Source organism: Schistocerca serialis, chromosome 9 (assembly GCF_023864345.2).
Source record: "Schistocerca serialis cubense isolate TAMUIC-IGC-003099 chromosome 9, iqSchSeri2.2, whole genome shotgun sequence".
Lineage (NCBI taxonomy): Eukaryota > Metazoa > Arthropoda > Insecta > Orthoptera > Acrididae > Schistocerca > Schistocerca serialis.
In genome coordinates this window covers 62,001,739-62,013,885 of record NC_064646.1, presented here as the reverse complement: position 1 = coordinate 62,013,885, position 12,147 = coordinate 62,001,739, and the positions used below count along the sequence as shown (strand labels likewise).

General features: G+C 36.4%; 1 protein-coding gene across 1 annotated transcript; it reads left to right on the top strand.

The window, feature by feature from the left end:
- The first annotated feature begins 4,643 nt into the window (after positions 1-4,643).
- Positions 4,644-6,980, top strand: LOC126419860 (protein lethal(2)essential for life-like). The gene is made up of 4 exons (XM_050087118.1): positions 4,644-4,801; positions 5,209-5,427; positions 5,586-5,807; positions 6,639-6,980. The coding sequence occupies exons 2-4, from the start codon at positions 5,209-5,211 to the stop codon at positions 6,744-6,746; spliced, it is 549 nt and encodes a 182-aa protein (XP_049943075.1). The 5' UTR covers positions 4,644-4,801; the 3' UTR covers positions 6,747-6,980.
- Positions 6,981-12,147: the final 5,167 nt, after the last annotated feature.

Here is a 12,147-nt window from a genome sequence, read left to right as displayed (position 1 = left end):
TTACTGACTTGCAGGGACTTCTCGTAATGTCCGTAAGAATTCTGTCTATAGTTTCAGGGGTCCTCACTACCAGTCTACGACTCTTCTACACATTCTGAATGGGTACTACAGCTCTTCATTTCTTGTATAGATGTTGAATAGTGCTGGTTGTGGGAAGGTTTCTACCACGATATTTCACTTGATTCATTTCTTTACATTCCTTGCTGGAGCCTGTCTATGTAACACTCCACAATATCAATTCGCTATTCTAATGCCAATTTCCCCATTTTTGTAAATGAAGACAAATACACAGCTGCACTCAACTTTCCAAGAAAATGCAGTGGAACCAACTTTTGAGACAGTGTTGCCACTTCACAAGCAATTTGACTAGAGATGATTAATGGATATGTGAGGCATACCAGTTTTATGGGGGACACCCTGTACCAGTAAAAATTCAGTGAAAATCAAAATAGGACTATCAAAATGTTCCTGTTTTTATCGCAACATAACATTATAAGACTTCACTGTGCAAAATATGAATATAGTGCCCAAAATCAAGCATACTACTCTGCAACGGGGTGGTCAATAGTAAAATGCACTTTCTTTAGTTTATGACCTGAAGGCCAATGCCCCAAGATCCCTGTGCAAGTGACTTCTATCTGGCACTTGAAGTCTGACAGCAATGTTTACATATGGGAAATAAATAAAAATGTGTTGCTGCAGGCTAAGAGGTGCAACTACTGATTCCGTCACATCGGTCAAGTCCTAGAAAGCTAGTCAAATTACATATTAAACCAAATTCTGACAACCAAAATACTTAACAAATAAACTGAGCCTATGAATGCTTGTGGTCCTATAGTGAATAGTTGCTGTTTGTGGTTATATGCTATGCAAGGTTGCCTATAGTGGCACATTCACTTTTCTTGTGAAGCAGAAAAGCAACAGAAATGACACACGAGAGGTGACCAAGGCCTGTGAAATCTACCGTAGCAATAGTAGTAGTTGTAGTAGTAGTAATACAAACATCCAGTCCATGTAGGTGTCTGAGACCTAGGACAACTGTTATGTGACCTGAGAATTTCTTATGGCATTCGGGGAGTAGAGGAAGACACTGGAATAATATGCAAGTGAAAGTATTTATCTCATTTACAAATATAAAAATACTGTCAAGAATTCAAACACAATGCAAAGAACTGGTTCAGTTTTAGTGCCACAACCAGCAAAAAATTAGTGCAGTGTAACAGAAGTGTGGGGAGCTAGTAACACGCTTAGTGTATCACAGGAAGAGTAAACATTAAAGTTAAGAACAAAAGCTACAATATTTCACCAGAATGTTCAGTACATAAAGAATAAACAGATGAATTATAGGTGATACTGCAATAATAGAAGCCAGATGTTCTAGTAGCAACACAACATGAGCTAAAAGAAAATCAGATGTAATTCAACCTTAGTACTTTTTAGGACTTTAACATGACAGAATCAGTAGTTGCAATACTGATTATGAAAGCCATTATTATGCAAGTTAACCAATTTTTGTAGAAAATTGCATAAAGATGGTGGGGAGGGGTGCTATTTTCTTTATCTGTGTGTCAGCTAAAGCCATCAAAACTACCACAAAATATGCTACAGAAATGAGCTTTGAAGCTACAACAGTGGAAATAAAAATTGCAAGGAAGATGTGCTGTGTGTAAAGGCGTGTACCAAGAGCCAATCAGTGATATGACAACATTTTTTGAACAGCTACAAGGAACAATCCAAGAGCGTTAATAAAAATATATTTATTTAATAATTATTGGGGTTTTGAACACAGATTTGCAGAAAATACAGACAACATAATGACACAACTGGACGTAATACTTATAGCCTAAAAACAAAAATAGATAAGCCCACCAGAGTAACTCAACATAGTGAAACTACTATTGATCACATAACAACAAATATTCCTCCATGCTGCTGTGACACACAGGTAACAAATTACACACTAGCAGACAATTTTGCAATAATTATAGACATAAAGACTGATAGATTTGAGCAGAGGATATACTGTAGGAGCATAAAGGGAGATTAACTCAAAAAACATAATTCAATAAAAAAGGATTTTATTGGTAGAAAAGGGGAAACAGTATATGCAAACAATATGCAGTTACCAAATGGTACCAGTTTTTTTTACTTTCTTTTATGTAAGACTGTGGCATATAATGTTCTGCACAAAATAAAAAAAGTGAGAGTATTACAGTTGCACTGGAGGAAACAAGGGCATTATTCGTTATGTCAGCTGTAGATAAAAGGATAGAAGGAGTTGTCAAGGAGATATGATTTCAATTTATTTTTGAAGCTATTATTGCTGTCTGTCAGACATTTTATTTCATCCGGTAATTTGTCGAAAATTTTTATAGCACTATATTTTACCCCTTTCTGCACCCAAGTTGGTTGATGGGTAAAGGATAATGTAAGTCTTTCTTTTTTCTGGTATTATAATAATGAATGTCACTGTTGTTTTTAAACTGGTCCATGTTGTTGAGAACAAATTTCATTACTAAGTAAATGTACTGTGATGTAGGTACTCTAAGAATAGTAAACACCTTTAACACATATTTTTTAACTGCAGCAGATAAAGTAAATACAATGCAAAAAATTCCACATATCAGTTATCTCATTGCATTCATCAAAGCAACAAATACAGACGTTTCAAATCTAGTAAACCAACTAAAAGTCAACCATTGATCTGGCTTAGGTTGTGTAACGTCACATCTCGTAAAGGACTGTAGGGAAAGTATACTAAAGCCAATATTTAAGAAAAGACGCAGAGGTGAAATATGCAACTACAAGCCGATATCTTGGATCTCAAGTTTTGCTGAAATGTATGAAATGATAGTAAAGAATATAATTTAAAGTCATTAAACACTTGTCACAACACTGTTTCAGAGAAGATCTAACTGAACACATTCTGAGTTCAATTCACAGGCAGCAAAAGACCCACAGTAACTTCATAGACCTATCTAAAGCAACTGACTGTGTGAATCATTCTACTGACTGTGTCAATCATTCTAAGCTAAAGGAGAAACGGTATCAGTATGGAATCCAAGAGGAATGCTGTGACAAAATTAAATCTTGCATTATGAATAGGTAACAGCGTACAGAAATCAGGCACTCTATTGGGTGAAATATAAACCAATCAATTACAGATCTGAGTTACAAATGATAATTATTGAAGCAGAACAACTGTTAGACATGGCATGCCACAATGTCCTGTCCTTGGACAAATACTATTTATTTTCTGCATAAATGATTTCCCACACTATATAAATCAGAACCTTACAATGCATGCCGATGACACAATCAGCACCGGTATATATGCAACTGAGGCACAGGAGGAGCTTGAAAAGGAAGTACTCCTGAATACTGAAAATGCATCTAAGTATCTAAAACAATAGTCTTTTTGCAGATCAAACTGAAACAGTGTATGTAGTGTTTCAAACAAGTACAAGTGAAACACTGTGGAGAGACAGACATTATGAGCACTTTTTTTTTTGGAAACTTTTAGATAAGTATTTGACATTGTGTGGAACACATGCATGTAATGTGTAAAAATATAAATAAACAGATTTTTCTCATGTGCAAAACAGAAAAGTCGTGAGTGATAAAAGTTCTCAGAACAAAGTGTTCCCACTTCTGGCCTACTCAATTTGCATAGGCCTACGGGAAGTGTACAAACAGGTTACTTGAAGAGAATACTTGCAATTCAGAAAACAGCAGTGAGGTGCATAATAAAGATACCACCCAGACAGTCATGTAGACAAGCATTTATACACAATATAATGACATTGTACTCACTGTACACACTAAGTATCTGAATAACAGGTCAGAGAGAGCAAATGACAAACGTCTACAAAAAGACTGCATAACCACGAAACAAGAGGAAAGGAAAAAGAAGAGGACGTCAGAAGCAGCAGGAAAAACTTTTTTTTTTTAATTTTCCAAACTCGCTTAAAAAGAGTACCTCACACAGAAATTTATATTCAGTATGAGTGAGTATTAAAAATGAAACTAAATATTGATATATTGTAACAAAAAGTATGCAATAACCTTTTATGTACCTATAAAATGGAATACTGTTTTCTTTATTGTATTTATGTATGATTTAATGTAACATGACAAATGCAGTTAGAACGCAAATGTTACATCTGACGTAGTCTGCCCTCCTATAAATTGTATCCATCACTCCCAGTTACAAATTATCAGGTAGGTTCATTGGCAAAGAAAACCGAAATAAATAAACGGCTGATATCGGCCATAAAACAAGTGTACAAATCTCGATCGCTTTCTTTAAATTACGATAGTGTCGTTTATTTCTGCCACAAAATTCATACAAGGAGCGTTTATGCTCCCACGAACGATTTTTAACACGATAATTTTTCAAAATTATACCACAACTTCTTGAGCAACGTGCAGCAATATCATAAAACACGCACATTACTTTCATAGAAAACACACACGAAATTCAGACACCGTAATACGTGTACAAGTGACGACACGAAATTGCAGCTACTCGTTTGTGTCGTAACGTGAAAGCCGTGGGGTTTTGTCATACCAGAGGCTGCTTGATACTCGAAATATCTAGAACGCACGCGGCAGTTACAGACGTCTCTACCGTCCATTCCAAACGTGTTAGTCATGTTCATTCTTACGATGTTGGTAGCACTGGCATGAGCCTATATAATCGTTGGTGCGGCCTCGAAGCGCACAATTTGCCGCCGTGTACAGAAAGTGCGAAAAGCGAGCGAGTCTTTCGAAGTTCCAGCAGCGCTTTCGTTCGTAAAAGGTAAGTGCGCACATAAGATGATGTGTTTGCTACGTCGCTGTAGTGACCTGCGGTTAATTAATGAAGTTTTTATTTGAGGTTGCGTGTAGTTGACTACCGGGAGTGCTGGTAACTGTAATGCGTTGCTGGGATACTGTATTGTTACCTTTTGTCACGTTATGAAATATTTTTTTTCCTATCATAAGATACTATAATATATCAATGGCCTGTTCAAGATGAGAATGACTAACTTTTTAGGCTGCATGTAATGTGCGGATGGAGGGAATAACATAATTACTGGCGCGACATATCCTTCGTAATTTCTTAAGCATACACCGAATGGTTATAAGCACTTTAGTGAATAGTAAAAGTAAGCCGGAATAGTTTAACTGTAAAACACAGTGATAGTGAATCATGTATTGTTGCAGATGGCTTTAACACCGCTGATCAGCCACTTGCTTGACGATGTCGACAGGCAGATGTCATTATTCGACCAAAATTTTGGCTTGGGTCTGACACATGACGATTTGCTTCTCCCTCGTCTGTCTATCGTCCCTAGTCTTTCTGGATACTACAGACCATGGCGTCATTTGGCAGCTCGTAATTCCGGCGTATCTACCATTCAGAATAACAAAGATGGGTTTAAGGTAAGTGAACATCACATGCAAAACTATAATCCAACACAGCTTTTAGCTGTTAATAACGTCAAAGAAAAAAACAATTTTGCTATTTCTGGAGTTAATGGGGAGATCACCGCTGAAAATAGCTTATGTTAGCCGAACTTATGGTACCGTTTTCGTTGCAGGTCAATTTAGACGTCCAGCAGTTCAAACCGGAGGAGCTGACGGTAAAAGTGGTGGGAGACAGTGTGGTGGTAGAGGCAAAACATGAAGAGCGTAAAGATGAGCACGGATACATCTCGCGCCAGATGCAGCGTCGCTATTTGCTGCCGAAGGACGTCGTGACTGACCAGGTGCAGACGCAACTATCATCAGACGGCGTCCTCACCATCTCGGCACCAAAGAAGGTGCGTATCAAAAAATATTACTGACCTTCCAGTAGTTGTAGAACCTATATTAGGTTACAAAACTTGGTAGGATGTCCTTCACACAATATAGGTGTGGGATGATGATAACCAGCAATGATTTGTACATCATTATTGAAGACCCAATCAATAAGATTATGCCCAGAAGAAACAGCAAAACTTGGTTACTGTGTAGCAATTCTGTTTGAAGAGTCAGCTGAACTTGATTACAAATCTGTAACTGGAAAAATTGTTTGTAAGCTGCATTGGGATTTGCAAGTAATTTGTAATTTGCAAACAATATTCTTCTCAAAGTAATAAGCTTTGTAAAAGGCTGCTCAAAAGAAGTTAGGCTAGGCCCAGTGCACTTTCAGTACTTTTATCTACAGTGTTGTGGTCCTTAATGGGACCGATGGTAATCATACCAAATTTCAGACTTTAAATGAGCACAATGAGAAGTAAGATTTGTCAAAGGTAACTGTGTCTTACTGTCACTGGCACAGTAACTATAGGAAGTGTCACGGATTCAGCAAACCTCTGTAGGACTGAAACTGCTACGTATAGTTGGGCATTTGTATTGTAGGTAAAAGGAAGATGCAATGGAACTGTTTGGCCCTGAGCTAAGAAACATAAATTCTTCACAAGGAGGGTCATGACTGGGTACAGCTAGTGATAAGTTAAAAACTTGTGTTGCAAAGCATTTCAGTAGGTGTAGAATCAGTGTATTGCATAGAGCATTTCTGTGTAACTTTGGAAGCAACAATAAAGAAAATATCATATAGTAGTGATAACTTTCTTATATCTGGGAACTCATTTGACTCTTTGCTTTTTCAGGCTCTCCCTCCAGCAGAGGACAGTGAGCGTGTAGTACAAATTGTGCAAACAGGTGTTCCAGCTGTTACCAACCAGCAACAGCAGGGAGGAGAGAAGATGGAGCAGTGAAATCTTCATCATTGATGTTCAAACTAAATTTGTTGTTGTATTGATTAGTTATTTCTTTGTTATTATGTTTTTCCTCCAAGAAATTTAACACTTCCCTTTTCTGTCTGATAAGCTTTACATATGTCAAAGATAGCATTGAATGACTTGCAAATTAAGTGTACAACTGTTTCATACAAGTTACCATGAATATCTTGTGATAATTATTCATCACTAGAAACAGAACACAATATAAGACTGATCATATTTGTGTTGTGAAATGGTAAATAAAAATTGTGTATAGTAACTGTTTTGTCATTATCTCCTTTCATCTTACGACAGTCAAACAATTCTTATGTGATATTCAGTGTGATTTGATGTCACACTGAATGAGTGCATTGCTGTGGTGTTCACAAGAATCCTTGGCTATTGCACAGGCTTTTTTGTAAACCTGTTTACAATTTCACAGTTGATTTGGCACTGTTTTTGTGGAAGTTGACTAGCAAAACTGTTGAAAGAAGTAGCAACTCCTGTGAAGTAAAGGGTTAATCTTAAATTGCAAAGGGTAATATAAATATTAAAAAATAGTGAAGTTTGAGTAGGTACTGCACATGGGCATACAATTGAACTATAAAGCTAGACTGATTAGAATAACTGAGTATTAATTAAGATGAGGTGTTAAGACAAAATACACACAATTTTGCAGTGAGATAAACATGATCTTGATTGAGCACATTTACCACTGGCATGACAGAAATGGAAGTTGTGGACATTTTACAGTAAATTCTTACTGATAAAAAACAAAAAAAAGTCTCTGACTTATTTCCACTAGGTCTACAAATAATTAGCAACAGTTAACAATTCTACTTTTCTGTGAGATAAAGAAAATAAAAAAATCATGTGATGATATTGCAACAAATGTAAGGTGTTTCTGTTTGAGCTTACAAGGGGCATCAGTTTCAAAATTATGCTTTTTACTGCAGCCACAGGAATCGGTTAGCTTATATTTCAAGGCTTGAATTGTTTAGTATAATAATGGGATTACACACTTTTACACCATTTGTGTAAAGTGAAACTTTGTTGAGTAGCTGTCATTATAAGCTTCATTAGACTGTGGATAGTTGCAGGCCCACTTCACTTACATTGGCCAAATATAACATCACATATTGGTATTATTCAAATTGTGAATTAAGTTTGTCAGGATTCCCAGCTTGATGTTATTTTCACTTTTAATGACAGAAAAAGTGTATAGAAGGAAATGATACACCACAGACATGTCCATTCTTTTGCTCCAGTAATTGGAACCCCCTTGTTCTCTGTGTAAAATACAACATTTCCTTTCATTATTTTAACTTTTGGTTGGTTTGGTTTTGGGGGAGGGGACCAAACAGTGAGGTCGTCGGTCCTAGGAAAGTCTTTAATTTCTGTTGTACAATGAGACCTTATTTTTTTTTATCTTTCTCCTTGTTTTCTACTTTGTAAAATTATTTATTTCTTCCTTGAGAGACTACAGACTCAGATTTTTGTGAAAAAGTTATGCAATATGCAAACACCCAAGGTGAAGTATTACCCGACCACAATATAATTGCACTTGGCCTCCCATGGTCATTATCAGAAATGCACAATGATGTTAAATGTAAACTAGAACAATGGTGACTAATGAAAACACATCACACTGGTGAATGATTTCAAGACAGCTGTGCATGTATTAGCAAGTGCCTCATCGTATCCTCGTGAAACATCACGATACAAACTCACAATAAGCCAACCAAAATGCACCCATTTTGAGGTGCAATAATATTGTGGTCAAGTAATATAGCCAATTAATTTTCGTGTACAACATCTGGACTTAGACTTGTCTAATAAAACCAGGCATGAAATTCTATGCTACATACATGAGTCACAGAAAAGAGTACAGAGATGCAGAATATTTGTAGGTAGTTTAAAAATGCAACACACATGGACATAAACAGATTGGGGAAAGGATTCCACAATACACAATGATTTTTTCCTACACAGACTAAGAGAAAAATGCTGTTATAATAGAAATTTTAGAACCAGTAAATAACATCTGAAGTATGTAGTATGATGCCACAGAGGTCATACCTTGCATGGAAAGGAATTTGCATTATATGGATAATTAACTGTGAAATCTGATGTCAGCGAAGCTATGAAACTCCAAGCCAGACACGAGATTTTGTCAGAGCAAGGAAACACCTCAAATGTAACCAGTCCACAGATAAGAATCCGAAGAACATGGATAATGTACCTGATACAACCCACAATTTCCCAGCTATCAGAAACATCTGACAGCAGCCCCATGATAAGCAACAACAGAAATGGAAACAGCAGCAAAAAAGTCACTGCAGTCCTGTGAATGGCCCGTAAGATCCAGAGAACCTATGCTTCTAATGTATTTTTGGAACCTGACAAGGACACAAGACAGAATGATTCACCACATAACATACATATAGCTAATTGGTTCTCATCCTAGTTACCAGCATATTTTTAAGCTTAAACATTCAGTTGGGATAACAATGGCTGGTGAAAATATGTAATACAGTTACATTATGGAGCACTAGTGGAGAAATTTTGAACTAAGTGGCATTAACATCCATCCCCGTGAGTTGGCAATTTAATATTGTAGAAAGAATGCCAAAAATAGAGGTATATGTATTTTTACCAAATCAATTAAAAAAGGTGTGAAGCCAAATCGTTGAGTGTGGAGAAACATTTCGAAGCAGCTGCTGTGCAGTTGTATTAACTACAAGGAAAAGTCTACTTTTTGTTTGGGGAAGGAAAGTTTCCTGAAAGATTGAAAACATCAATAGTGAAGCCAGTGTTTAAAAGCTGTGGCAACAATAAAGTAGAAAACGATTGGTCACTATTGCTCCTTCTGGCATTCTTCAAAACATTAGAAAAAATTCCTGAAGCACAAAATCAACAAATATCTAAATAACCATAACTTACTTAACAGTAATCAATAAGGTTTACAGACAGATAGAACACAGAAATGGCAGTAATGTGCTACATTAAACAAATAATTAGAAATTAAGAAAAAAACCAGTAGTCTAATAGAAGTTAATTTAGGCCTCTCCAAGTATTTAATTCTGACAGTTGTGGCACCCTCTTAGAAAAACTGGAAGCTCTAGGTGTTCAACTGTATGGTAAAAAGTGGTTTGAAGCATAGCAAAAAAGCAAAATATGCAAAAAACAAATTATACGACTGATGTCAACTTACTGCAATCACAAAAACAGTTTTTTCCTATTTTTGTGGGGGTGGAGTGAGGGGCACCGTGGAAATAGGAACACCAAAGGTAGTATTCTAGATCCCATATTATTTCTCAACTATATAAATGCGACACAAAGCCCAGATAATGCAGCCAATATCGTTCTATTTGTGGTTGATCCTAGTGTGATGATGAATGTACCACAGTAATTATTACATACAACTATCAATGAAGTCCTCAAGTATGTCAACTCATGACTTAATAAAAACAGGTTGAATTAAATGTAAGTAAAATAGTTTGGGGGAATAAGTTACAGTGTAAAGGTAGATCTAGTGTTGGGTGACAAAGCCATAGACAGAACCATCTACAAAATTTCTGGAAATTCATGTTAATGAAAACTTATATTTTAATGACCACATAATAAAACTTGCATAGAAACTCAATTCATTCTCTTCTCCTCTTAGAATTATCAGAAACGTTTGTGCTTCAGAAGGAAGAAATATAATGTACTGTTTCTTTTTTACAAAAGAGAGAATTATCCAAATAATAACTCACAACACATGGTGTTCCACAGAAATGTTGCATCCCATATTCAGAAAGATAAAAGGGCTAACAATATCTTCTCTCTCTCTACACACACAAAAAACATTTTACGTATGACAGCCCACCTTAAAGCGTGAACAAAATTAATTAACACACAAAGGCATGTATGCCATAGCGATGTAAAACTGTACAACAGCCAACCATTCTACAATAGAAAACTGCATGACAAAAATAAATTTAATGCAGAATTTTAAAAAATCTCCTGCGACAATGCTTTTGATTGGTAAGTGTTTATGATGACCATTAACATTTTCCAGGCAATGTTTATAAAGGAAAGTAAACAGCGATATTAGGTTTCGGCCATAGGACTGCTCTGACTGACTGCAGTATGCAAGTCAGTATATGGAGCAGTCCATGACTGTGGGACGTGTGATCAGCATTTCACTAATCCCTCCAGCTTTTATTGCCAGTAAATGAATCCTGATGATGACGCTCTGATTCATTATTCAAGCAGTTCATGATTTGGACTCAGAAGGGCTGAGTGGACACCCCCCCCCCCCCCCCCCCCCTTATGCCTTTCAACCTCAGAAAAAATCTGAGTATGTACTATAAATAAACCCCAGGTCTTTCTGCACCAAAGGCGGTGATTGTAACCATTCGGCTGTGGAGGCAGTTGTAGAATGGTTACAGGCAATGTTTATATTACACAACAACAGAACACAATACTTCCATGGTCCAACTGACCTCCATCTTCAGGTGAGAATACTTTTTGCCAATTTTGCCTGGACTGATATATACTGCAAACAGCAGTCCTTTTATACTTTTATATGCAGTGGAGGGCATATTCTCTTTCTTTGTAATTATGTCACGTAAAATTTACATGTACATTTGGAGATCATTCATACAATATTTGTTGTCTGTAGATGGATAAAGAAATTACAGGACATCAGTGAGCAGATCTAATTGAACAATTCAACAGTCAGGCAGATTACATTCAATGGTTAGTTGAACAACTACGGTACCTGTAGGATTTCATTATTGCTATCACACAGTGGTACTATAAACTCTGATGCCCTGTATATCCCAGGTGGTTTCCTCTCTTATAAAATCTCTTGAACAAATTGTGTGAAGTAATAAATGAAATCATGGATTTACAAGAAATGGATTGAAAATATTCACAGCAAAATTATTTGGAGTAATGTTTTGGAAGCATTCTGCCTGAGGCAGGCCTATACCATTTTCTCTGAGTCTGCTTATGACCTCACAGTTTAGTGTCCTAAAAGACTAATAATAATAGTAATAATTTCTCTCTGAAACAGGTATCAAATATCTGGGATTTATTGTCAACCCAGTATCAACTTGGAATGGTGCACAAAACATACTGGCAACTATTGACATGATGCTGTGACACCTTTATGGTGGTGGTTGAATGTACATACAACTATAAAACTTTACCAGGTAATGGTATCCTCATCATGAAAGAGAACATTAAGGGGTATGGAATGAGTTGACACATACATTAACAAAGAGGAACAGCTGCTAGAAACTGATTTATATTTGACTATCGTTAAACTGTGATACTGGTCAGCTGTTTTTAATCTGATACTACTTCCTTATTTTTCTTGTAAGATTTCATTGTTATTTATCAAGAA

Excerpts from the sequence above, each read along its gene's own strand:
- LOC126419860 (XM_050087118.1), top strand. The coding sequence starts at position 5,209 with ATGGCTTTAACACCGCTGATCAGCCACTTGCTTGACGATGTCGACAGG. Across the intron at positions 5,428-5,585 it reads ATAACAAAGATGGGTTTAAG|GTCAATTTAGACGTCCAGCA; the intron begins GTAAGTGAACAT and ends TTTTCGTTGCAG. Across the intron at positions 5,808-6,638 it reads CCATCTCGGCACCAAAGAAG|GCTCTCCCTCCAGCAGAGGA; the intron begins GTGCGTATCAAA and ends TTGCTTTTTCAG.